Source organism: Saccostrea cucullata, unplaced genomic scaffold (genome assembly GCF_032062105.1).
Source record: "Saccostrea cucullata isolate Sc308-1 unplaced genomic scaffold, CSIRO_AGI_Scuc_v1 ctg853, whole genome shotgun sequence".
Taxonomy (NCBI): Eukaryota; Metazoa; Mollusca; class Bivalvia; order Ostreida; family Ostreidae; genus Saccostrea; species Saccostrea cuccullata.
The window spans coordinates 53065-81036 of record NW_026928637.1 but is presented as its reverse complement, the minus strand read 5'-3'; the positions used below and the strand labels follow the sequence as shown (position 1 = coordinate 81036).

Sequence of the window (27972 nt, the reverse complement as noted above, 5' to 3'; positions counted from 1 at the left end):
TTTACAGGATGCTACATTGTTATCTTTACAGAATGTTACATTTATATCTTGACTGGATGTTACATTTATATCTTTGCAGGATGTTACATTTATATCTTTACAGGATGTTACATTTTTATCTTCATAGGATGTTACATTTATATCTTTACAGGATGTAACATTTATATCTTCACAGGATGTTACATTTATATCTTTACAGGATATTACATTTATATCTTTACTGGATGTTACCTTTATATAATGTTACATTCATATCATTACAGGATGTTACATTTATATCTTTACAGGATGTAACATTTATATCTTTACAAGATGCAACATTTATATCTTTACAGGATGTTACATTTATATCTTTACAGGATGTTGCATTTTTCTCTTCATAGGATGTTACATTTATATCTTTACAGGATGTAACATTTATATCTTCACAGGATGTTACATTTATATCTTTACAGGATATTACATTTATATCTTTACTGGATGTTACCTTTATATAATGTTACATTCATATCATTACAGGATGTTACATTTATATCTTTACAGGATATTACATCTATATCTTTACTGGATGTTACATTTATATCTTTACAGGATGTCAGGATGTTACATTTGTATCTTTACAGGATGTTACATTTATATCTTTACAGGATGTTACATTTTTATCTTTACAGGATGTTACATTTTTATCTTTAAAGGATATTATATCTTGAAATTTTAAACATATAAATTTGAGAATATCGCCATTATTTTTATTATGTTTTCATATCAATCCTTTGTGCCCGTCATATTTTGTAGTGCTCTATTAAAACAGGAAAATTTGTTAATATTTAGCATTTTGAGATAACCCCTCTGGCAACAAGGCCTTAGAATTTTGTGTTTCTTACATATATTGTATAATATAGTATCACTTATCAAATATTATAGTTTGAACAAAAAGTCTATGTAGTATTTGTAAAATTTGCCTTAAAGTGCTAAAAATTGGCATTTTTCCTATATACTCCAATAGTAAATGTACCTATTTTTGAGACGGTCCCTCAAAAATACCTGGACGGTAGATTTCTCCCAAACTTTGCATGTACACTGAAGTTAAATTAAGCTATAAATGGTATAAAAATGAAGAGTTTTGCTATTGTACTTTTCAAACAATAAAACCTCAGTCGGCCCCCGTAAATAATTTGCATAACCCAACCAATGATCTAAAATGTTTAACTATAAAATGAAAGAACTGTTTCAGAAGAATCTAATCCATGAAACAATTTGTGGGCTCATATTTTAATCAATAGTTAAAGATGCTCAAATTCACTCATTTTCTTCAAAATTCAAGAACATTGTAGTTTCACATAGCCGGAGTATCAAAACTTGGACTCTCAGAGGAATTTTTTTACAGGAAATGAAAGCACTAAGTCTCCACATTGTGTTGATGTTCGAAATGGGACGTAAGGACTTGGTCAGTTAATTGGTATAATGACAGGACCATTTTATGGAGTTTATGAACCTACCTCTTTAACACCTATAAGTAATAACATGTCTGATATGTATAATTAGTTCTTTAACTTGGCAAACCTCTGACTTCAAGGGTCTACAACCTGCATAAAGTTGACTCTTCATCATATGCTTACAGGATGTTACATTTTCATCTTTACAGGATGTTACATTTATATCTTTACAGGATGTTACATTTTTATCTTTGCAGGATGTTACATTTATATCTTTACACGATGTTACATTTATATCTTTACAGGATGTTACATTTTTATCTTTACAGGATGTTACATTTTTATCTTTACAGGATGTTACATTTATATCTTTACAGGACATTACGTTTATATCTTTACAAGATGTTACATTTATATCATTACAGGATGTTACATTTAAATCTTTACAGGATGTTACATTTTTATCTTTACAGGATGTTAGATTTTTATCTTAACAGGATGTAAGATTTTTATCTTTACAGGGTGTTACATTTGAATCTTTACAGGATATTACATTTATATCTTTACAGGATGTTTCATTTTATTTTTACAGGATATTTTTATCTTTACAGGATGTTACATTTATATCTTTACAGGATGTTACATTTATATCTTTACAGGATGTTACATTTATATTGTTACAGAATGTTTTTTTCTAACAAAAATTATGCCCAGTTGTTCTTGAGAAGAAGATTTTATTAAAAAATAAAAATAAGTGAACGAAACACTTTCCCTGAGAGTTTTACAGTATTATAATTTTTGGAACCAAATAATTCTGAAAAAAAAATAGATTTGACTTTTATACTTGAGTAATTGTTTGATTTATTAGCTCACCTGAGCCGAAGGCTCAAGTGAGCTTTTCTGATCAAAATTTGTCCGTTGTCTGTCGTCGTAGTCGTCGTTGTCGTCGTAGTCGTTGTTGTCGTTGTAAACTTTTCACATTTTCATCTTCTTCTCAAGAACCACTGGGCCAATTTTAACCAAACTTGCCACAAAGTATCCTTGGGTTACATTTATATCTTTAATAAGAGAAAAATTATTGGCATTTTTAAAAAAATCTTCTTCTCAAGGGGCCAGGAAAGATGTTACATTTATATTCAAGTTACATGACCCCTGGGGGTATGTTCAAAGTTTAACATAGGAATATATAGGAAACATCTTTAAAAATCTTCTTCTCAAGAACCACTTAAACTCAGGTGGAATCATCCTCAGGTAGTGTTGTTTGTTCAAGTCATGACCCCAGGGGGTAGGGCGGGGCCAAAATGGCCGATCAAAGTTTTACATAGGAATATATAGGAAAAATCTTCTTCTCCAGAACCACAGGGCCAGGAAAGATGAAACTCATGTGGAGTCATCCTCAGGTAATGTAGATTCATGTTTGGTCAAGTCATGAAAAAAAATAAAAAATATATAGGAAAAATCTTTAAAAATCATCTTCTCAAGAACCACTGGGCCAGGAAAGATGAACACTTGTGGAATCATCCTCAGAGAGTTTTACAGTATTATAATTTTTAAAATCTTCAAGGATGTGGAATCATCCAAATAATTTTGTGAAAAAAAAAGTAATATTTATATGGAATCATCCTCAGGTAATGTAGATTCTAGTTCGTTCAAATTATGATCCCCTTGGGGGTTTATCAAGCCCCCCCCCCCCCCAACCCCACTTAAGTTAACTTACAGTTCTGATTGATATGTGTTTTTTTCCTATTGTGCTCATAGGGATGTGTGCAATTTTATCGGTATATCGTGATTATTGTGAGTACAATTGAAGGAAGTTCAAAAAATGTTGAACATAGTAAAAGAACAGCATCTTAACATTCAAACATTCTTTATATCATGAAAAAAACCTAAAAAGGGAAGTAATCTTTTTCCGACATATCTTTAAAAAAAATGGAGATTATTCATTTAAAATCATTGTAAAAGTATCATTATCATATCGATATAATTGTGGGGGGGGGGGGACGCGTGATATATCGCGATATGAAATTTTGGCAATACCCATTCCTAAATAATTACATAATTGACTCATTTAAACAAAATTTTACATGTTAATTTGAACTGGAATCTTATTTACCTAAGGATGCAGTTGGTCACCGGACAAAATGGTTTAAAATTTTTACACAAGTGTGAAAGTTTTTTGTAACAATTCTGATCACATTATTTATTGCTATAGATACACATGATATCTGAGAGTGCGTTGAGTTATACCTGACTGCCCTTAGAGACGGTGTAGGTTTCAGGCAGTGTTGCATTTTTGCCAGAACTAAATCTACAATATGTTTTCGATCTTCTTCCTGACTTTCTCCAAGTAAAGTCATCGCCGAGTCATTAAGCTGAAAATTGAAATGATAAATAAAGATTGTCAGTAATGTATCAATACTCCGACAATACTTTTTATAATACATGTAAATGTTATCATGAATTAACGAACAATACTTTTTAGGATTTTTTAAATCTTTAAGCATTAAAACTAAATCTCTCTCTCTCTCTCTCTCTCTCTCTCTCTCTCTCTCTCTCTCTCTCTCTCTCAGCAGTTCGTAAACATGTACTTGTCTTTTCTTTATAATTTGTTAAACATTAGAATTCAGAAATGAAACAACTATTTACGCCAATGATGTATTCTTTTCCATCTTTTCCTTGTACTGCTTCCAGCGCTAACATATCCAGTCCCCCGAACATTAAACTACACTCGTCTACCCACGATCTAAATCTGTTAACAATTAAATGTTAGATTACCCTAAAATATCAAACTTCAATTCTCATTTGAAAAACATATAATGTATAACCATATGTGCTGTTTGAACTACATGTAATTGTATCCAAAGTAACTTTTACTTTAAAAAGAAGAGAAAAAATGGATTACTATAATTATTTTAAGAGTCAATTTGTTTCCTTCATTCACTCTTATAAATGAGCAAACAAGCTTAATTCACATCAGCCAAGCATTATAAGATCAGTCTAGAAGTATTTGAAATAGAAACATCGTTCGGAACACGGAGAAAGAAAAAAAAACCCAGAGTTGATGACATCACCGTAGAACTTTTAAAGTCTGGCACAGAAATATCAGTTAATAAAACCATATACATAATACCCATTATGTCAGGATTCTTATTCATTCTCATGATTGCCTGAATCAAAAAGAAAATAAGCAAAGAAAAAAAAACAATTTGGTACTCGCTGGAACTTTGAACAACCAAACTAGATGACCTCAATATACTGCAGATAATAGTCATGTTACTGTTTTCATGTCAAGCAGTAAAGAACAGATATAACAAAAGACATCTTATCTAGATCCAAAGATTTAAACACCAGTTCTGCACAAAAATTATAAAATTGAGGTTAAAAACATCAAAAACCAGGAATTAATAATTGGAATATGGTTAAAACCACTGTCTATCCCTTTGGCCGTGAATAAAGAAGGAGACACAGACAGACGGAAGCAAAGAAGACGTGGACATGCTAGAGTAGCTTACAATATACTCTCAAATATGGTCAAACAGCGAAATAAAAAAGGACCATCTCGAGTATCTTCAAGTCATTTCTCATATATTTGTTGAATAGTGCTGAATCATTAAAGAAAATAACAAATGAAATTTTAGTAAATTTGCCAAAAAATGGAAAATCAAAGTAAAATCATTAGAACAAGAAAATGGAAATGAATGGGTCATTTGATGAGAATGAGAACAGATAGCCCCGCTAGAATAGCCTTGACGTGTATTCCAGGACAGAAGAGACAAGGCAACGAAAGGAAACATGGAAAGCTGAGTAGAAAGAGAAAGGAAATAACTGTTTTAAATCGTGAACGCTGCCTTCAACGCGTACGATAGACAGGAGAGGATTGATCCAGGATTGTTGCTCCATACGAAAATACAGAATTAAGTCATGTCAATGACACAAGTTTGTGTAGCCTTTACAATGTTTATACTGGTTCTAGGGAGTCTAAAAGCTTTCCATAACATGATAGTGTTTCTTAAAATATAACCATTATTAATAACACCTTTTTCAACCTTAATAGGTGATATATCCAAATTGAAAAGGTGATATCACCTTCATATATTCGAAAGTGAAGTCACCTATTCAAATTGAATAAGTGATACCAATAAATGGCAACAAATATATACAAATCGACACCTCATACTCAGTACGATTTAAGAAAATTGTCTGTATTTTTAATTTTCTTACAAATTCATGACATACTAATATTCCTTACCTTTCATTCATTGCTATTTGTTCGAGCATGGCAGATCCTGTGTTCGCTTTCCAATTGCCAGATATGGATTTCCTCCTGAAAAAAAGTCAAGTAGATTCACCTACTAAGTGAGGTAATGTTTACGGATTGTTTGCAAATCCATCGCTAATTTTTTTTTACTTCCATCATGAACTTCATTCATGGTCGTACAAATGTTTGGCTGTGTTTGTTCCCTATATTGAAAACAGAGCATAAATATTAGACTTAAAACCAGAGCTTGAGTGATATATGTGTTTTTCTTCGACTTATTCAACTTCTTTCTGTACCGTTCAAGTCTGTTGCACTCGCATGCATCATCACTTGGTTTCAGGACTGTGTATTTTTTCTATTATCCCTACAGGCTGAGTCTGCTGCCCAATCTTATTTACTTCTGTGAATAAAATATTCTTAAAAGCCACATGTAGAAAGTCAAGATGGAAAGCCAAAAGAGAAAAAAAAACCGCACCTCCAGGACACATGTACATTTTACATAGTTAGAAATTGTCACTTCCGTTCTTTTAGTTTCAGTACTAGTACTAATAAGGGTATAAAGGACGTTTTGGTTTACTACATTTTCATACGGCAAGACTAGTACAAATCGGCAAACGATAGAAGAAAAGTTATTCATTTATTTTTAAGCTACAATATACGTCTCACAAAATAAAGGTAGGAAAAGTGTAGATATTGAATAAAATCAAGTGTAAACAGGGTACCCCTGGAATCCAAGACGCTGTCTTACCTTCAGTCTTTTTTATATGTATGCAGTAGTAATATGATACAATTTTATAAAAGCGCTCATTAAAGCGATTTTTAATTATTTTTTCTTAATGAGTGGATTCAGACATATCTAGAAAAGCACTCATTACACCATCCTGAAATCAAGGGACCATGGAGTTTTCCCCAACTAACAAGTATATATTGACAAAACGTCAGAAATACTCAAGCTGTAGAAAGTCAATTAGGAAGTGTCATTAATATCCTAAAATGGTATAAGATGAGGGCTACATGTATTGAGTTCAATCTTCTGTTGAAAAATTATATGTACATGAAACAAAATTCATATGTTGATTTAATTAGAAGAAACATAATCAATCGTACTACTTTCAGGAATATTTTATAGAGCACAGTAACGTTGCCGTTTCTTAATTCAATGAAGTATTTTTTTATGTAGACATTTAGTATACTTCAAACTATATATGTTTTGTTTGTATTTTTTACTTAATATCAATCCCCCTTCGTAACAAGTAAACTTTTCAATACTGAGCTGATTTGTGTTTTTTAACTAGCCCATGTGCTCAGGTGAGCTATGTGGCCCATGGGCCTCTTATTAAATTGATTTTCATGTAAAGTTATCAATATTAATTTTTTATCATAATCTTAATATCTTTGAATATACAGACGTTTTAAAGGTAAGCTTCATTTTTGTTTCTAGAAATATTTTTTATCTACAAAAATAATATATATTTGTGTTTTTAATTTGAGTAAATCGATGACCCAGCATCGTTTTAGATAACTCGAGCCCCTCTAGGGCTTGAGTAATTCAGAGGTCTATTATCTGATTCTGAAATGTCTTAAAATACACTGGAAAAAAACCTCGTGAAAGTCAATAAGACTGGTAAATTTACTGTTCATACAATCACTACCTTCAAAGTAGTGTTACTAGGCATGGAGTAGATTTACTAGCTAACAATAGTAAATCTAGAATTTATGAGGAACTTTCACTAGGTTTGTATGTATCTATACGACCCCCGCTCCACGTAAATGGTATTTTGGTTAGCAATGGTGCCACTCTTTCGAAATTGTGAATGTCCTGGCCTCTAGATTAAATCGTAAAATATTGAACATGCGAATTTAAAGGGGCATGGGCACGGTTTCAGCTAAAATTTCAAAATTTATTTTTCCATTTTTACAAATAATTTATCTAAGGTCTTTCTAATGATCATCAAAAATTTGAACGCCAGTCGTCCAGATACAATACAGATTTAGAGCTCCAAACCTTTGTTATGTAAACAAGGCTACTGTCATGTTTTTGTTTACACAAGTTAATATACTAATATACGTTCGTTCAAAGTAGATACTTTCAAATAAAAGTAAATTTTAGATACAATTTGACAGTTACTATTGATTTGTTAAACTTCATTTTGTCATAAACTTATGACAATGATATTTTCTATATATAAACAAAAACAAGGCACGCGCCTTGTTTACATTATGAAGAACTTAAAGTTCTGCATCTTGTTTGTTAAGCAACAAATGATGTTCAAAATTTTGCTAATCAATAGATGATGACTTAAATAGGAATTGGAAACATTAAAATTGGTTTTAAAAAATCAGTTGAAACTGTGTCCGGGCCCCTTTAAAAACGTTGACAGTGTTACACTTACATATAAGCCTTATAATTGTTGCCAATCTTCTGGATATGAATGTCATAGAGTGTATCCACATACAGCTCTGTCGTGGAGTAACAATGGCTGACCCCCACCACGCCGGCGATGTCCTGGAAATCATAGTGGTTAGCTACTCTGACCTAAAACAGGAATGACAAATAAAGGAAAGTCATTACGAAGAATATCTATAAGGTCTCACATAAAATCATATGGCTTAAAAAAAGGGGGGATAAACTCACATACATGTATGGCGTATTCTTGACCAAAATCAAAAGACCATTTTATTCATTTTATTTTAACTTTACATGAGGGTAAGACTTTTCTGTAAATTATGTTATTTAAATCAATCATGTTTCAAACATATAAAAAAAATTGAAAATAATAACCGATTTATTTACAGTAAAATGATATAGAACCAAGACCCAAAGGACCTTAGACACATTGAAGGCTTATGACGGGAGGGGGGACAATTCTATTCTATAAGCTGTTACTTCTAATAATACTGGAAGTAGAAACATAACTTACCTTTCCAACACCTGAGTGAGCATGTCCTATTTTAACAACAGCTGGAAATTTAGGTGTGATAAGCTGAAATAAGAATGAAAAACAAGATGTCCATGAGTCACAACGCTAACCTGAACACTTTTGCTAGAGAAAACAAAATCATTTCAGTATTGAAGAGTTTCTCATTAAAATTAATTTTTGTTTTGATACAATCCAGGGGGTCGTAACATTACGAGTACTCAAGTATAAGACAGTACTTATGTAGGACTTAAGTACAAACCGTAAGAAGAAGCATGCATATAATTGACAATCTTAGCAAAACTTAGGCGGTCGGTAGAGGTACATAAGTATGTCTTGACTTTTTATACACATATTTAAAATCATAAATTTTTTTTTTGCTGTTTTTTATTACATTCCTCTATTTTATACATGAACTGAAGAAAATGATTATCTCTATTAATTAATGGTATATGATTTTTCATTGGGGTGGGGTTCAACGATTCCCATAACACGCTCAACATCGCATACATGTAGATCCAAGATTTCATTTTTGGGTTGTTTGTTAAATACCAGTTGGTACATGTGGACAGGACCCCCCTCCCCCCGATATTCAAACCCGGGGCTCATTGGACTTTTTTTCACTTATATTTATTACATTTATTCATTATGTGTAGAATAGGAAACAATCGCAAAACCCCCAAAATAATCGCTCCACAAAAAAATACCCTACTATACATTGTAAGAGAGAGATTTGACGACGGAAAAGCTGAAATGATCTCGTGTGTCGTATAAATATATAGTTGTTATAGTTGGCTTATATTATCTATAGTCAGTATAACATCCAAACTTGAAACAGATGTGGCAGTCTCAGTGGTGTCTTTCATTTCAAGGTTCAAGTATGCAAACTCGATTCTGTTCTAACTGAAGATGCTTTTTAAAGAAGATTTTGAAAAGAAGTAATTTTTCAAGGACACCATTAATTTTAACTTCTTTAACTCTCCTTAAAATGACGTGGTTCTTTATTGATTGTGTTAAAATGGCCCAGTTGTTCACGAAAAGAAGCCTAATGACTGAAGAAAATACACGAAACGTTTTCAGATTACACAAGACCGACAGAAAGACAGACAAACTCTTAAAAATTATGGGAAAAATAATGAAATTTACAATAATATACACGTTAATCAAAATACATGTACCATATTTTGCCTGAAATGTATTATCAGATTTAAAAAAAAAAAAAAAACATGATAAAAAGCAAAACTTTGCTAGGAATTCTTACTGCATTAAAATAATCATTGCTTAAATTAACATTAAAACCCTTTCTAGGTATGCAGTATTAAGCAATCGGTTCAAAACACGTGGAAAGGCAACTTGATATGAGCCCCCTACACCTCCGACTCTAGCACATGTTTGGGTACAATAGTCTTCTGTGCGATATATTGTGGACATGGGTGTAGATTATTCGATAATATAATCCTTCTTTCAACACATCTCAAAGCTATGTTCACAAAGAATCATTACCACAAGAGCAGGAAACCTGATAAAGCCCATTCAATGAGTTAATGATTACACATAAAAGGAATTCCAAAGCTCATGATACTCTTAATAAAAACATGTGATTGGGGATTATTCTAGATCTGTAAATTGGTGCATTTTGATTAAAGATATTGGTTTGTGAATTTTGTGGAAATCAGATGGATTTATTTGTATAATTGTGAGTATACGCAAACTTATAATTTTTAGCAATATTCCTTACTGAATTTTAAAGCTACTGCATGTAGATTTTGTCTTTGTTAAATACCTTTCATATAATTTTGATAAACAGTATAATATATATAATGAGAGAGAGAGGGGGGAGAGAGAGAAATAGAGAGAGAAAGAGAGAGAGAGAGAGAGCACAATACCAAAGAATAATTCCATTCTTAATTAGGATAAACAGAATAAGCAATTCTTAATTCAAAGTAGAGATGAATTACAGAGATCTGAGGAAATGGGACTGTTTGGGAGTAAAATATTGACATGCCCTGTCCGAAAACCCATACAGCCAGTCTTAGGTCAAGATCTCACGACCCATACAGCCAGTCTCATGTCAGGTTCTCCGACGACCCATACAGCCAGTCTTACATGTAGGTCAGGTTCTCCGACGACTACATGCTAGCACCAACCAACTTTTTTATTCAACACAGGCCCCACCCTGCACCTTTGCACAATTTAGAATCTACACTACCCAAGGAGACTATCATATTAGTTTAAGGTTTTCTGACCCAGTGGCATTAAAAAATTGATCAATAATTGATCTGATAAGAAACGAAGACAATGCAGAGCGGGCATCATCTTGCAAAGACCATATCTTTATATATAAAACAAGACCATATCTTTATACATAAAACAAGACCATATCTTTATATATAAAACAAGACCATATCTTTATATATAAAACAAGACCATATCTTTATATATAAAACAAGACCATATCTTTATATATAAAACAAGACGGCATTCGACATCGATCCCGATGCAAATCGTCACCTCCGTTTCACACAGGACATTAATCACCAACAAACAAACAGACACGCGAGCGGTTGCGTTTCTATTTATCATCCAACTCCGTTGCGAGGATATAATAAAGAAAATAATACTGAATACAAAACCATATCATATGAAGGCGTGTACATGCACCACATAATGGTTAAATCGCTGTGTGTGAGAATGAACCCCGAACCTCCAATGCATCCTTCCCCCAATTTAAATTATCAACCAATGACTTTTTCTTGACAATCAATCAAAAATTTTTATAAGGGTTATATGCACAGTTAAATATAACTAGGGCTGAAATACATATAAAATCAGCAAGTCAATGTATAATGTCAACAAATAAGCATAAGATTCCTCCAAAATGAGATATGGGTTGTTCTTTACTATGATTGAGCAAAAACATTAAATTTAAATCAACCAAGACTTAAGAATAATGAAGAACAGATAAGAGAACAATGTGTCTCTGTGTTTGAATTCTAATAAACTATTTTTTTTTGTAGTTTGTGCCTATCCATTGTCATGTATGAAGGATAAATCTACGTTGTGACCCGGACGTGAGCATTTCTTTTTTATAATTATTTATCAAGAATATCCGTTTACTTTGCAGATGGTAAAGGTTGCATTTGAATTCTCCTTATAGAATTTTATTTGGTTTAATTGACTTGTATATCCACACATAAACGGGTTTATTTTTAAAATATTTACATATAAAGACTAAATTAGGTTTCCTACTCGAAATTTCCACTGATATTAATTTCAAGGCATCACTCTTTGTTAGAATACCAAGGTGAGTTACAATTTTTCGTAAGTCGTAAGTAAATACCCTTGGTTATATGTCAACGGTCAAACTTTTCCTTTTGCTGGGCAAAAAAAAAAAAAAAACTTTCGTCTGAAATAATTTAAGCGAAGGATGGTAAAGAAATATACAATTGAAACAATTCATTCCTAGTGATATTAAACTTTGATACTTGTACATTTATGCGACCTCCGTGAAAGACATTGACATACTGGTTCGTCATGAAAAATGGCCAATGATAGGTTGAATTTATTGCAAGAGATTCAGCGTTATACCCTAAACAAGATATAGGCTATTGGACATACAAATACATATATACTAGTAGTCGGACGGACGACGCACGATCGTTATTAATATCCGCATCTTAAATGAAGCGATATCAATATGAAATCAATCGTTTTCCCTTGACAATTAAAGATTGAAAGAAGCTCAGAGGAATGCATGTATCATTTGAAAGAAACGATACTATGTTTGTACTTTTATCTTACTCTTAAGTATGATAAAATATCATATTAAAAAAAATAACAACGTCAGGTCATCTTAAAAACAATGTTTGCTTGCTCTGTCCCCACTCATGGTAAAATTACTGGTTCGGTACGTAGGTGGAATATTTTTCTCAAGAAAAACTCAACATATTAGTTGACGGGATAGGAGGAATAAAAGATGTAAAAATAGGTTTTGAGTCAGGTCCTTTTTAGTCAATTTTTTAGAGATGGTCTAAGCAGAAGATGCACTAAGAGAGCTGCACTGCAGGAATTTTCAGGAGCGACAATTGTATTGATTTAAGACAAAAGATTTAGACACAGATATGAATAGAGCATATCAGATCTTTCGCTGACAAGATAAATGGCACCTATCTTTTGTTAAAGCTAAAGAACCGGAATGAATATTGTAGTCATTCAGAAGATAACTTGATAATTTGAATTGTACTTGTTTGCACCAAATTAGCTTAATGATAGAAGCAAATATCAATGTCCAAATAGGTCAAGGAAATGAACATAAATAAATTGGATCATAAGATTTGAAAAAAACAAACAAATTGTAGTCTTGAAACTCTTAGTGTATACACATGTAAACTTTTTTTTTTATATCAGCTGAACATGATCTTCCTTTACACTTTGTTTGTGTTGTGTACCGCCGTCACAGAAGTATGGACATGTACTTGCTTCCCAACACACATTCAGAATCACTACTGTAAAGCTCGGATTAGTGAGTACGCTTCAACTTTTTTTCAGTTTAATACAAACAATGCTATTGATTACAATACCAAAGTTTTCATATTATTGAGAGGGAGAGAGATTTTGTTCGTGATTTTCTTTTCAGTTTTGGTCGCTACGGTAAAGGACAGCGAAGACGTTTATCCAAACAGTATCATTAAGGCACCAAATATGATGAATCCGGAAAATCCATATGCAAGAATGCCAATCGAAAAGAAGTATAAAGTCAGGATACATCGCTTTTTTAAGGTACATTATAAGTGAGAAAAGCTGTCAGTTGAACAAGCTGACATGTTCTAGAAATATGCACATACCGGGTAATTGGTAAAGTATCCGATGTTCAATTTAGGGCAAGGAACTGCTGGGAAAGCATGGAAAAAGAGTGAAATACATCCATACCTCGGCGTCGGGGGCTGCTTGTGGACTTACACTCAACAAAGGCAAAACGTACATCCTGTCAGGTCAGCTTTTAAAAGGTTTAAAAGGAGTAAAAGGTTCACATCATTTTAGCATTAAAAAGTGTTGAAATCTGTGTTTGTAGGTAAGAATTAAGATAAGACCAAGTATAAAATTAATTTACAGCCAGGATACAAAGACAGGGAGAGATCTGGTCAAGTATGTGTGACTGGGTTCAAAATTACAAAACACTGAACCGACATCAGCTTAAAGGGATCAAATTCTTCTACAAGAGGAACTGTAAATGTTCAGTAAGTTATTTTCCTCAAATTATACTTAAATTATTTCACACAATTAATTTACGTAATTTCGTATGTTTTGTTCCGCTTTTTCAGCTCTCCTGGTGAGAGACCAGAAGAGATGCGATAGTAAGATGCCCGTCGTCCGTCCGTCTGTCTGTTTGCTTGTAAACATTTTTTTTTTCAAAATGCTACTCCTCCTACAGTTTTGGTCTTGTTTCAATATAACTTGAGACACAAGCTGACTACACAAGATACAAAATTTAGTGCATGTATGGATGGTTTTGATGCATGAACGGTGTTGCCATGGTTATTAAAAAATACCAGACTGTAGCTCTCCTGGTTTGTACTTATAACAAAGGAAGAGGAAAGTAGCAGTTGGGACTTAAAACTTTACAAAAGCAATAAATAGAATAACGAGATCCTTGATTAAGTCTCTTTGTGGCAAGATTGCAATAAAACTACAACTGTAGGAGTAGTATTTTAATAAAATTTAACAGAATTTTCAATTTAAATTACTATGGCAACATCAATCATCAAAATCAAAAACACAAAACTGATTTTATGTATCTCAGTGTAGTCTACTTGCATGCCAAATTATATTATAATCAGACTCAAACTGTATTTGGGATAGCATTTTGAAAGTACCGTTTATACTCGCTTATAAGTGTATTTTTTTAAACTGATGTTAGAAAGATTGACCTTCTAAAATACCAATCTTTTTATATCTCACCCATAAGTCAGACATAGAGTTTTGGACCAAGGTTGAACTCTAAAAAAGCCGACTTATAGGCGAGTATATGCGGTATTTTACAGTAATTTCTACTCTTAGTAACCAAGGCAACACTGTTCATAGAAATCAAAAACCGATACTAGTATATAGAGTTATGTATATTAGTGTAGTCTACTTGTGTGCCAAGTTATATTGAAATCAGACCAAAACTGTAGGAGGAGTAGCATTTTAGATGTATTTCAAAGAAATTTCTATTTTTAGTAACCACAGCAACACCGATCATCGAAATCAAAAACCGATAAACAGATCGAATTATGTGTCTTAGAGTAGTCTACTTGTGTGCCAATTTATCTTGAAATCAGACCGAAGATGTAGAAGGAGTAACATTTTGAATGTTTTTCACAGAAATTTCTATTTTTAGTAACCACGGCAACACCGATCATCGAAATCAAAAACCGGAACACAGATTTATGTATCTTTGTGTAGTCTACTTGTGTGCCAATTTTAATGAAATCAGACCAAAACTGTAGGAGGAAGAGCATTTTGAATGTTTTTCACAGAAATTTCTATTTTCAGTAACCACGGCAACACCAATCATTGAAATCAAAAACCGATACACAGAATTATGCATCTTTGTGTAGTCTACTTGTGTGCCAATTATATTGTATCAGACCAAAGCTGTAGGAAAAGCAGCATTTTGAATGTTACTCACAGTAATTTCTATTTTTAGTAACCATAGCAACACCGATCATCGAAATCAAAAACCGGTACATAGATTTATGTACCTTTGTGTAGTCTACGTGTGTGCCAATTATAATGAAATCAGACCAAAAATGTAGGAGGAGTAGCATTTTGAATGTATTTCAAAGAAATTTCTATTTTTAGTAACCACGGCAACACAGTTCATCGAAATCAAAAACCGGTACACAGATTTATGTATCTTTGTGTAGACTACTTGTGTGCCAATTATAATGAAATCAGACCAAAAATGTAGGAGGAAGAGCATTTTGAATGTTTTTCACAGAAATTTCTATTTTCAGTAACCACGGCAACACCAATCATTGAAATCAAAAACCGATACACAGAATTATGCATCTTTGTTTAGTCTACTTGAAATCAGACCAAAACTGTAGGAGGAGTAGCATTTTGAATGTTTTTCACAGAAATTTCTATTTTTAGTAACCATAGCAACACCGATCATCGAAATCAAAAACAGGTACATAGATTTATGTACATTTGTGTAGTCTACGTGTGTGCCAATTATAATGAAATCAGACCAAAAATGTAGGAGGAGTAGCATTTTGAATGTATTTCAAAGAAATTTCTATTTTTAGTAACCACGGCAACACCGTTCATCGAAATCAAAAACCGATACACAGAATTATGTATCTTTGTGTAGTCTACTTTTGTACGAAATTATATTAAAATTAGAACAAGAGGCCATGGGCCATATCGCTCACCCGAGCATTGTAGCTAGGAAAAAGTAGTAATTGGTTTACTATTGAAAAGTTTGAATCCAAAAGTTTGGCCCCGCCCTACCCCCGGGGGTCATGATTTGAACAAACTTGAATCTACACTACCTGAGGATGCTTCCATATAAATATGAGAAATTATGGCTTTGCTATTCTAGAGAAGAAGATTTTTAAAGAATTTTCCTATATTTTTCTATATAAAACTTTGGTCGGCCATTCTGGCCCCGCCCTACCCCCGGGGGTCACGATTTGAACAAACTTGAATCTACACTACCTGGGGATGCTTCCATATAAATATGAGCAATTCTGGCTTTGTTGTTCTTAAGAAGAAGATTTTTAAAGAATTTTCCTATATATTTCTATATAAAAATTTGGTCGGCCATTGTGGCCCCGCCCTACCCCCGGGTGTCATGAATTTAACAAATTTGAATCTACACTACCTGGGGATGCTTCCATATAAATATGAGCAATTATGGCTTTGCTGTTCTTGAGAAGAAGATTTTTAAAGAATTTACCTATATATTTCTATGTAAAACTTTGATCGGCCATTGTGGCCCCGCCCAACTTCCCGGGGTAATGATTTGACCAAATTTGAATCTACACTACCTAGGGATGCTTCCATATAAATATGAGCAATTATGGCTCTGCTGTTCTTGAGAAGAAGATTTTTAAAGAATTTTCCTATATATTTCTATGTAAAACTTTGGTCGGCCCCGCTCTACTCCCGGGGGTCATGATTTGAACAAATTTGAATCTACACTACCTGATGATGCTTCCATATAAATATGAGAAATTATGACTTTGCTGTTCTTGAGAAGAAGATATTTAGATTTTCTTCTTACTTTATAAAAAATTGATCCCCCACTGGGCCCTTTCCACCCCCATGGATCATGATTTGAACAAATTTGAATCTTCACTACCTGAGGATGCTTCCATATAAATATGAGAAATTATGACTTTGCTGTTCTTGAGAAGAAGATTTTTAAAGAATTTTCCTATATATTTCTATATAAAACTTTGGTCGGCCATTGTGGCCCCGCCCTACCCTCGGGGGTCATGATTTAAACAAACTTGAATCTACACTACCTGGGGATGCTTCCATATAAATATGAGCAATTATGGCTCTGCTGTTCTTGAGAAGAAGATTTTTAAAGAATTTTCCTATACATTTCTATATAAAAATTTGGTCGGCCATTGTGGCCCCGCCCTACCCCTGGGGGACATGATTTGAACAAAATTGAATCTACACTACCTGAGGATGTTTCCCCATAAGTTTCAACTTTCCTGGCACAGTGGTTCTTAAGAAGAAGATTTTTAAAACATACCACCAAATTTTCACTAATTCTCAATTATCTCCCCTTGAATAAGGGCCATTTATTTGAACAAACTTGAATCCCCTTTACCCAAGGATGCTTTGTGGCAAGTTTGGTCGAAATTGGCCCAGCGGTTCTTGAGAAGAAGTCGAAAATGTGAAAAGTTTACGTACAGACAGACAGACGGACGCCGGACAAAATGTGATCAGAAAAGCTCACTTGAGCCTTCGGCTCAGGTGAGCTAATAAAACTGCAGGAGGAGTAGCATTTTGAAAAATTGTTTACAGACAGACAGATGGATGGACAACGGACGCATTACTATCGCATAAGCTCTTCTGGTCTCTAACCAGTAGAGCTAATAAAAATCATGTTAAATTCCTTTAAAACACTTCTCCTAAACTTTGTTCTGATTTCAGTATGATTTTGCACACAAGTAGAATTTACTGCTAAGAAGAGTCCAGAGGAGCTTATGCGATTGTAATGTATCCGTCATTCGTCCATTTGCCTGTAAACAATTTTTCAAAACTCTACTCCCCCTGCAGTTTTTGTCTAATTTCTATATACTGAGTAAACTGGGTACACGATTTGACTACACTAAGATGGGGATACATGTAATTTAGTGTATTTCCTGCCACAGTTCTGGTCTGATTCAAATATAACTTCAATATTTGATCTCGATAAACGGTGTTGCAATGGTTACTAAACATAGACATTTCTAAAGAATAATTTCAAAATGCTAAGTACTCCTCCTACAGTTTTGGTTTGATTTCAGTTAAGTTAAACACACAAGTATACTAAGGTAAGGTACATAATTCTGTTTATTATTGCCTGTTGCAAAGTTTCAAATCCAAGTAGTTTTTTTTTGTATGTACAGACCAGTAGAGCTACAGTATCATCAGAGACTTCTGGTTAATGAAATTACTTTTTCTTGATATAGTGAAAATGTAAAATAAGATGCCAATGAACTCGTTTTACAGGTGTCCTGGTGTCAAGGGAGTTACTGCCGGGGTCCCGGTCCCAAAGAATGCGAATGGATCCCCAAAATGTACACAGACTGCCTCCAAGAACACGGCTTTTGTATGATCAATTCTAGGGGTGTTTGTCAGTGGAAGAAAAACAAACAGTTGAGAAAATGTTTAGAGAAAAATAATCAAAACATGCCAGGAGAAGAAAATGAGTATTACGAAATACCAAGAGATGGTCCGCATAGACCCGGGGAGTTCCAAAGCTGGCGATCATCACAAAATCACGAGGTGTATTTACCTAACAGATACGATATAAAATGAGCTGTGTTGCTATCACTAGCAAACAATTCTACAGAGGCCTTACTGTACATTTGTATAAATCAGCTAACTACATTTTTTCAATAGAATATTAACTCACCAACCCTTTTCCTTTTGCCAAAGAATTCAGTCATTTTCCCCCATTTTTTTTTGTCATAAGAATATTAAAAAAAAAATAGACATCACTGAATGATGTTCAAAATTATGAAGAAGCTGCCAACACTACATCATGAAAAATGATCTTTGTCTATAATCATGCCAATCCTTTCAACCTATGAAAAACATTTTTGACAGGAATCAAAGTTAAAAAGAACTTGTTAAAATTTTTTCTAGCACTTAAGTAATTTATGCCGCAGGTCCACAGAAATAAATTTGTATACGGGTTTTAATGGGTACATCAATAAATGAATAAATAAAGTGTACATATATGACTCTTTTTCTTACATAATTGGAAAAGTAAACATACGTGTCATTGGTTCTGCAAGACCGGTAGAAGTTGGAAATCCCCAAATCTATACTTGTGTCTTTTCTGGGGCCCGTTTCACAAAGCTTATTTAAGACTAAGTTATATCTTAGGAAAGAACTTTTTCCTAAGTTCATTACTTATCCGTTTCACTAACCTCGTCTTACCTTAGGATATTCCAAAGTTATGTCATAACTTTAGGACAGGTAAATCGATGACTTAGGAAGAAATCAAATATTGCAACTGCATATCCAAGATTTCTTATGGAGAGAGAGAATGTGTTTGGGGAGAGAAAATCCAGTGGACTACTAGTATATGAATGATTGTGTTCTCTCCAGGTTAAAACTGCTTTACTTTGCATGGAATTACTAGGATTTCAATAATAATGGCAAACATGTGTCAAAATTTGTTCAAGGTATATAAAAATGTCCGTTCATTTGGGCCACTGAAGCTGGCGAATTAGATGGTACACATGCTGGAATAATTCCCCATCATCAGAAGAGCACGCCTTTGTAAAAAAAAACCACACACATGATTTGATCCATTATTATACATGCATACATACATTATGTTTTTATCTACATGAATATGTATATTTATTATACTCCCGCTTGAAAAGCGGGAGGGTATATAGTAATCGGTACGTCCGTCCGTCCGTCTGTTACGCTTTGGGGTACCCATCTCTTGTCCACAACTCCTCTCATACAACTGAATGATTTTTTTTATATGTCCATTACTAGTATTTTAATCGATATTAAATTAGAACTTGAAAAATGATATTTTAAATATATGGAAACACTTGTTCACTTTCGAGAAGCGTGTGTTTCTTGATGAACCCCCAACCAAGCTCCGGATATATATCAATACATGTAGATGTTTCTCCAAAGAATGGTTACATCTAATCTCCTTTAGGACGTTATTATGGAGGGGACACAAGCATAACGCAGTTTTGTTTTCTATAGTATCCAATACATCGGTAAAATTATTATTATTACACCTCCCGTGCTCCTCCAGTTCCTACGGCTTTGAGATTACAACCAGTTCTCCTTTTCGCTTAATACAGTTTATAGCAATGCATGAGATTTCAATAAATTTCCTTTTTTTTAAATTCCTCCTTTAGTATTTTCATACCTGTAGTCGCGATTTTGTGAATTTTTTTCTGCATGGCATCCTTATTATATAATAATATATTGATGTATAATATGATATGTGTGATATGTGTGAGAAAGCTTTACCCAGCACAAACAACTAACGTGGAGTAGTCATTGACAAACAATTTATTTTTAAAAATGTCCTCCTATGTCTTCGCTAAACGAAGCGATCATTTATGAATTTCATTTAATAATTGACAAGTAGAAAAGTATAGTAAAAACAATACCTGGGATCGATACCTTATTAAGATCAAATTTTTTAAAAAGTAAACGTATAACATGTAGGACAATGTTTAAAAAAATTAAAATATGTGCCCGGAAGGGAAGAGGGCTTGAAAGGGTTTGTATGTGAATGCTTAGTTCTAGCAGCAAACTTCGCTAAGTTAAAACTTCTGTCCAAGTCCTTTGAAAGTACGCGCAATTCCCAATCCTCCCGCCCCTCCCGTTTATAAATTTTTAGTTTCTATATACATAGCTTAATTAAAATTCAAATAAAAAAATGGGGTCAATACACTTCTTTTGGCGCTACAGTTCATTTCATATGACCTTTTTGCACTGAAATTTGTGTCTTAATTAAAAATTATATTTTTGACGTTTTCCCTCCAATATTTTTATCCAATTAAAGCATTAAACAAAATGAACTCTAAGTTTGTTTTAAAAAAGACACTTAAAAGGTGTGACTAAGAAAAAGTTTTCAATTGCTTCGCATCATCAATTATTTGACCTTTCTGCACTAATAAAAAGTGATTTTTCTGGCATTGAAAATTTGATAGGCAAGAAAATTATTTTAAAGTCTTAAACTTTTTCTGATTTTAAGCAAATAGGCCAAATTTATCTTGAATATTTAGAAAAGAACATCAAAAGCGGGGGTATATGATGTAAATTTTCAGATATTACTAAAAAAGTGTCAATTTTACGTTAAAATTGGCTCAATTTTTTCCCGGGCCTGTTTCACAAACGTTTCCTAAGACATGTCGTAAGACATAACTTAAGATATGCCTAAGTTATAACTTAGGAACTTTCTTAGATTTGTCATAGCTGTTTCACGAAACAATCTTATCTTAATTTTTTTCCTAAGACATTTCTTAAGCTGTGCCTTTTAAAGCCAATATAATAACTTAATTCTTCACTCTATCTACAACTCTTGGTACACTATTAGAAGCATGTTAGTATGAGTAATATCTTCAGTTTGAGTCAGGGTAACAAATAAACTTTAGCTTGAAAAGGGGAGGGGTGGTAGGTTAGGCTTACCCCTAACTTTCTAAGAACATGGACAGAAGTTTTTAGATAATCAATGTTGTCAGAAAGCTGCTTTAATTTTCACAAGTTTCCCCCTGGAACTAAGCACACACATACACACACCTTCAACCCCCACCCTTCTCCCATTGGGCACACAATATATGATCTTTAAAAAAACATTATTCCACGTGTTATACATTTTTTTTCTTCATAGAGGTATCAGACGTATTGTTATTTAACTTGTTTTGTTTACCTACTATACCTCTTCACTTTTAAATTAGTAAATGGAATTTTAGAACGATTGCTTTGTATTGAATACATTCATAGTATTATCATTTTTTTTAAAAAGTCTGTGCGAAAAACTGCTCCATGCTACTATCCATGCTAATTGTGTAAAACCTTCTTGCATATAAAATCACCGTGCATAACTCAGGTCAGAAAGGGAGAGTAGAACCAATCACTCTGTTACACGACATATATAATTATTCGTTCAGTAGAAAAGTTGAAAAAGGTGGAACGTCATTTAAATGAAGCGGAAACAGGGGAAATCTATTTGTATTCTCATGGCTGTAGAAACAAGGGGGGGGGGGGTAAAAATTTTTTGCGATATAGAAAACAAAGCTGATATTTGCTTATAACCTCTGATGACATTTTTCTGCTTGTCAGAGAATTTTGGTAGTTGATATTGTTGTGACCCCACTGATTTGTTACATGTAGATAAAACATATATGGACATGTACGTGTATATATATTAATGGTTCAATTCATATGCATTTTTGTAACACAGACATCGTGCTTATAGCATGCTATTTTTGGGACTAATTTTACATTTCTTTGTCAATTCTTAAAATCCTAGTAATTCCATGTAAAGTAAACCAGTTTTAAGAAGGAGATAACACAATCATCCATATACTGGTAGTCCCCTGGATTTTTCTCTCCCTGAACACAATCTCTCACTCTGTTAAAATTCTTGCATATTTAGTTTCTTCCTAAGCCATCGATTTACCTGTCCTAAGGTTACGACATGACTTAGGTATATCCTAAGATAAGACGAGGTTAGTGAAACGGATAAGTAATGAACTTATAGGAAAAAGTTCTTTCCTAAGATATAACTTAGTCCTAAGTAAGCTTTGTGAAACGGGCCCCTGATTTGAACTCAATCTATACTTCCCGATTATGATTCCATACAAATATGACTGATCATGGTTGTGTTGTTCTCTTCAACTTTTGGAAACAGTCATTGCCAGTTGTTTGTTTTGCCGCAAATGTTAACTATGGGGCTCTAAACATGTTAAAAACTGCCATTTTTCGAACTTTAAGACATGTTGCCATAGTAACTATAAAACATAGCAACCAATTTTCGCCTGATTTCAGTTTAGGGTATCAATGACTTTTATCATAGAGAGTTTGGAGAAATTCTGAGACTATGCGTGCCACAGCTCCTATTAAAATTTCAAATCATTACAGAGAATGGCTCTTAATATACATGTGTTCCAATGTTTTACTTCCCCCTCCTCCCCATTTACCCCAAGAGTCATGATTTGAATAAACTTCGATCTACTCTTTGTGAGGATGCCGCTTTACAAAGATGGCTTTCAGGGTTTGCTTTGCTTTGTGAGTAGATTCTAAAATACTTCACAGTAATATACCTATGTAAAACTTGTTTTATATGTTGGTTTATTGCCTTAACATCGGGGTGTCATAATTTAAATAATAGCGAATCTTTACTAACCGAGGATGCCTTTCTATTATATGACTTTTAATGGCTCGCTGTTATTAAAAATAATATTTCTGAAGTCATTTTCTAAATGTTCAGTAAAACTTTAATATTCTACTGTCACCCCGCCCTACCTCTTGGGGTCATGATTTGAACAAATTTGAGCAAGTAGAGTATGTAATGAAACTTCACATATAAGTTTCGTCTTTTCTGGTCCATTCGTTCTTGAGAAGATTTTGAGATGATGTGGCCAAATCTTCATGATTTTTTTATTGTCTTCACTTTGAGAGCAAGCATTGTATTTCCTGAGAACAAATATAAATCTCCTTCACTTAAGGTTGCTTTGTGGTAAGTTGGATAGAAAATTAACGATGACTTTTGGAGAAGTAAAAAAATATGAAAAGTTGACCAAAAACACACAATATACGACAGACAGACAGATACCTATATAAAAGCCGGACACTTAAGCTCTGAAAGCTTAAATGAAAGAAAAAAATCCCCTCCCATTTTTGACTTGCTTACTCAGGCTTACAATTTTAAATCACTTGCATGCTGAAATTTTAAAGTTATCATACATGTGTATAGGCATTCATATTTAGATGTGAATGTTTTATGCTCATTTACTGTTAAATGTGTAAATTTTATATTTCAATCCACATATATGAGGAATACACTATTATTAAGAGATTTGGAGGCATTATGCTACAATAGTTTGTTCGATTGATTGATTTTTGTTTCACGCCGAGTTGGTAATAATTTAGCCATATTTCAGTTATATAGCATTAAACGCATTTACAATCATCACATCGAAGACTTATTATGATTCCAAGATGCAGATTATTTGGTTCGTTGGAATGGGTGACTGGATGACAGTTTTGTGGAGAAAGACCTTTTGCTACTTACCATTTCACGATGATTTGGGTAGTACGCTTGCTCAACCAAAGGGAAATTCTCTTTCCCAAGCTTCTTCTGTATTCGAATCAACTGAGCAAACTAAAGAATGATAACATGAAAATAAAAAGTCAATATGTGTAATTAATTTATTTATTTAGAAAAAAAATCTGAAGAAAGAACAAAAATGAACGCTTAATGAAACAGTGAAAAGAACAATTATTATCACTTTGATATGTTGGATGCAAACTAGTTCTAAGTTACTTGGTAATGGGTCTGGTCCAAAGAATTAAGGTGTTAATTAATCTATAATATTTATGTCAGATCTAGCGTCTGAGGATTTCTGTAATTATTGAACACGTTCACGCATTTAGCAAATGTGGCTCTAGTAGGTCCATCCCTACTTGAATCAACAATGTGAGTTTGATTTAAGTAGAGGTTTTCAGTTATTTCTTAAATAAACCTGTTCCCAAAACTTCAACCTAGTTTGGAAAAATGTAAGTTAGATACAGCATCCGAAGCATGTCTAGGAGAAAACAAACCTAGTTTAAAAAATCATTGAAAATTTATTGGTCACGAAAGAGATTATATATTTCTTAGAATGGTCTAGCTTTAAAAAAAACTTGTCCATCCATGTAGAAAATGAGCCAGTATCCAAAGTAAATCTAGACGTTTGCATCTCTTGATGCATTCACTCTAAAAATTAAACCTGTTCACTCGTCCAGAAAATGAGCCAGTATTCGAAGCAAAGGAAATAAACATCCCTATATGCATAATCCTTGCAAGCTTGTCCAGAAAGGGATGGGTTTTTTTTGGGGGGGGGGGTGATGCTTTCTAAAAAAAAAAATTAACCTGCTCAAAAACATAACATCACCCATTCATTTGGAAAATATTCTCCAAAAAATTCAGCATCTGAATCAGTAAAGAAAACTGATAAGATACATCAGTCATGCATCTAAGTTCAATAAAAAAAAATTCGGAAAAAAAACAAGAGGACCAGGGGGCACATCGCTCTACTGGCTGAGCATTAGCTAAAAAAAGCAAAATTCAGTTAAGTATTGAAAAGCTTAAATGCATAAGTGGTCCCATCCTACCCCTAAAAGGGAGAGGGAGGGTTATGATTTGAACAAAGTTGAATCTACACTAACTAGGGATATTTACGTATTTTTTGACTGTGAATTTTCATAATGTGGCCCTATCTTACCCATGGGGAGCATGATTAGAACAAAATTGAATTTACACTATATATATATATATATATATATATATATATATATATATATATATATATATTATATATATATATTATATATTTAAAAAAAGAAAAAAAACGACAACAGAAGTTGTAAAACGTTCGCGCTTTCATTCAAATTCTTCAGACGTTTTACTTTAAACATTTGACGTTAAAATGTTATCATTATGGTAATCATTATTACCATAACAGTGCAGGAACAGCGCGCTAGACCGCTTGGCTATCTAGGCAAGTCAAAAAACTTGCTTTCGATGCCGATGGAATTCTCGCGGCGCGCACTGTTCCTGCACTGCTAGGAGACAGATTCCGAAGGTCGAGAGTTCAACCCCGGGTTGGGGCGGAAGTGGGTATCCATGTAAAAGTGAATTTCTTTGTGCTTTCTATATTAATATTTCTTCACTTAGGGCAGTTATGTTAGTTTAAGAGTTGTTGTAAAATGTGCTTTATAAATAATAATTAATTTCATTACAACATGTATTGGTAACAATCCTCTGTTAAAACTAATGTCCAAATAACTGTATCTCACTTCTATTCTCAATGACCGTGTAGTGTAGGGCAGCGCCGCGAGAATTCCATCGGCATCGAAAGCAAGTTTTTTGACTTGCCTAGATAGCCGAGCGGTCCAGCGCGCTGTTCCTGCACTGCTAGGAGACAAATTCCGAAGGTCGAGAGTTCAACCCCGGGCTGGGGCGGAAGTGGGTATCCATGTAAAAGTGTGCTTTCTCTCTCTCTCTCTCTCTCTCTCTCTCTCTCTCTCTCTCTCTCTCTCTATATATATATATATATATATATATATATGGATGCTTCCAGATAAATATGACCAATTAGTGCATTGCTGTTCTTGAGAATAAGATTTTTGAAGACTTTTTCTGTAAAACTTTGATCATCCATTGTGGCCCCACCCTACGCCTAGGGGTCATGATTTGATAAAAATAGAATCTACACCACCCTGAGAATGCTTTCACATAATTACTAGTATGACCAATCGCGGCTTTGCTTATTCTTGAGAAGAAGAATTTTAAAGATTTTCCTATATACTCAGTATTCCATATTCCTATGTAAAACTTTGATCGTCCATTGTGGTCCCACCCTACCCCCCGGGTCATGATTTGATCAAATTTGAATCTACACCATCTGAGGATGTTTCTATATAAATATGACCAATCAAAGTTTTGCTGCTCTTGAGAAGAAATCTTTTGAAGATTTTTTCTATATACACATGTATTCCTATGTTAAACTTTGATCGTCCATTGTGGCCCCCATCCTACCCCCGGGGTCATGATTTGAACAATTTTGAATACTAATATACACTACCTGATAATGATTCCACATGATTTTCATCTTTCCTGACTCACTGATTTTTGAGAAGATTTTTTCACTGATGCCATTAATTTTGCTATTTCGTAATTATCTCACCTTGGAGGAGGGCGTGAAAAAACTTGACTCCCTTTCACCCAAGAACACTTTGTGCTAAGTTTGGTTGAAATTGGCCTGAAATTGACAACGTGGTTCTTGAGAGGAAGATGAAAATATGAAAAGTTTGCGACAACGACGACAACAACGCCAACAACAACGACGACAGACAACAGACAAATTTCGACCAGCTGCACAATACTGCACAAGAAAATTTAAATCTGGGACGCCGACGCCGATGGTATTATGCCTATATTATTTATAGGTTTCCCAATATTTGTTGAGGTGAGCTAGCTAAAAGTATTGATGTAGTTAAGTTCTGATCGTTAGGCATAGTGTATATTTTTTATATATTCAAATCAATAATTTTCACACTTCAATACAGATTGATTTTATCAATAATATAATTTATATATATATATATATATATATATATATATATATATATATATATATATATATATATATATATATATATATATATATATATATAAATATATATTGATAAAATAATATTTGTAAGGGATTAAATAAGACTGAAAATACAATATACCGATTAACTAATTTCAAAATAAAAGCCTTTTCAAACTTTAGAATAACAAAAACCAGGTCCGTAGCAACGTTTTTCCGATAAAGTTGATTAGCAAACTCTGAAAATGTACGGTTACAGTTCTCTTATTTGATATATTTATGCCCCCGTAAACGAAGTTTTTTATTCCCCCGTAAACGTGTATAATTTTTGTCGTGTCCGTCCGTCTGTCTGTCTGTTTGTCTGTTTCTCCGCAAAAACTTTAATCTTGCCAATAACTTTTGATTTAGTGGAGCTATGACTTTCATATTTCACAAGTGTATTTTTTGTGACAAGACCTTTCTTTTGGTACTACCAAATTTGACTTTTGACCTTGACATTGGAGTTTGACCCACTTTTACATGAAAATTCCAAACTTTTACTTTGGCCATATCTTTTGAACAATAGATACCAGGACATTTATACTTCACATATGTATTCTTTGTTAAAAGACCTTTCATTGGATATCAACAACTATGACCTTTTGACCTTGACCTTGTAGATTTCTATACTTGTGAAAAATTTTAACCTTAGCCATAAGTTTTGAACGGCAAGGGCTAGGGCTTTCATACTTCATATATGTAATCCTTGTGAGAAGAGCCTTCATTGGATACCAAGAACTTTGACCTTTTGACCTTGC

The 27972-nt window shown here is 33.4% G+C and overlaps 2 protein-coding genes across 4 annotated transcripts in view; one reads left to right on the top strand and one right to left on the bottom strand.

Annotated features, from left to right (window-relative positions):
• The window catches only part of LOC134278251 (synapsin-like), a 36318-nt gene that overhangs the window by 1878 nt on the left and 6468 nt on the right, over positions 1 to 27972 (bottom strand). The window contains exons 6-11 of the mRNA XM_062760569.1: positions 24112 to 24201; positions 8616 to 8678; positions 8088 to 8230; positions 5686 to 5760; positions 4083 to 4185; positions 3684 to 3808 (exon numbers count right to left, since the gene is read on the bottom strand). Of these exons, the coding sequence (XP_062616553.1) occupies positions 3684 to 3808; positions 4083 to 4185; positions 5686 to 5760; positions 8088 to 8230; positions 8616 to 8678; positions 24112 to 24201 (599 nt within the window). The remainder of the gene's footprint in view (positions 1 to 3683; positions 3809 to 4082; positions 4186 to 5685; positions 5761 to 8087; positions 8231 to 8615; positions 8679 to 24111; positions 24202 to 27972) is intronic.
• On the top strand, positions 10156 to 19039 carry LOC134278252 (metalloproteinase inhibitor 2-like). Of its 3 annotated transcripts, XM_062760570.1 has the most exons (7): positions 10156 to 10308; positions 11630 to 11683; positions 13020 to 13134; positions 13249 to 13391; positions 13492 to 13603; positions 13725 to 13849; positions 18333 to 19039. In XM_062760570.1, exons 3-7 carry the CDS (start codon positions 13026 to 13028, stop codon positions 18639 to 18641), a joined length of 798 nt encoding a protein of 265 aa, XP_062616554.1. In that variant the 5' UTR covers positions 10156 to 10308; positions 11630 to 11683; positions 13020 to 13025; the 3' UTR covers positions 18642 to 19039. The 3 variants fall into 3 exon arrangements, with proteins under 3 accessions (XP_062616554.1, XP_062616555.1, XP_062616556.1); XM_062760571.1 differs by lacking the exon at positions 11630 to 11683 and having other exon boundaries at positions 10164 to 10308; XM_062760572.1 differs by lacking the exons at positions 10156 to 10308; positions 11630 to 11683 and adding an exon at positions 11889 to 11920.

What these genes read in the sequence shown, in the direction of transcription:
- LOC134278252 (XM_062760570.1), top strand. Translation starts at nt 13,026, where the DNA reads ATGATCTTCCTTTACACTTTGTTTGTGTTGTGTACCGCCGTCACAGAA. An exon ending in CTACTGTAAAGCTCGGATTA is followed by an intron (nt 13,135 to 13,248) that starts GTGAGTACGCTT and finishes TTTTCTTTTCAG; the next exon opens with TTTTGGTCGCTACGGTAAAG. An exon ending in CAAAACGTACATCCTGTCAG is followed by an intron (nt 13,604 to 13,724) that starts GTCAGCTTTTAA and finishes ATTAATTTACAG; the next exon opens with CCAGGATACAAAGACAGGGA.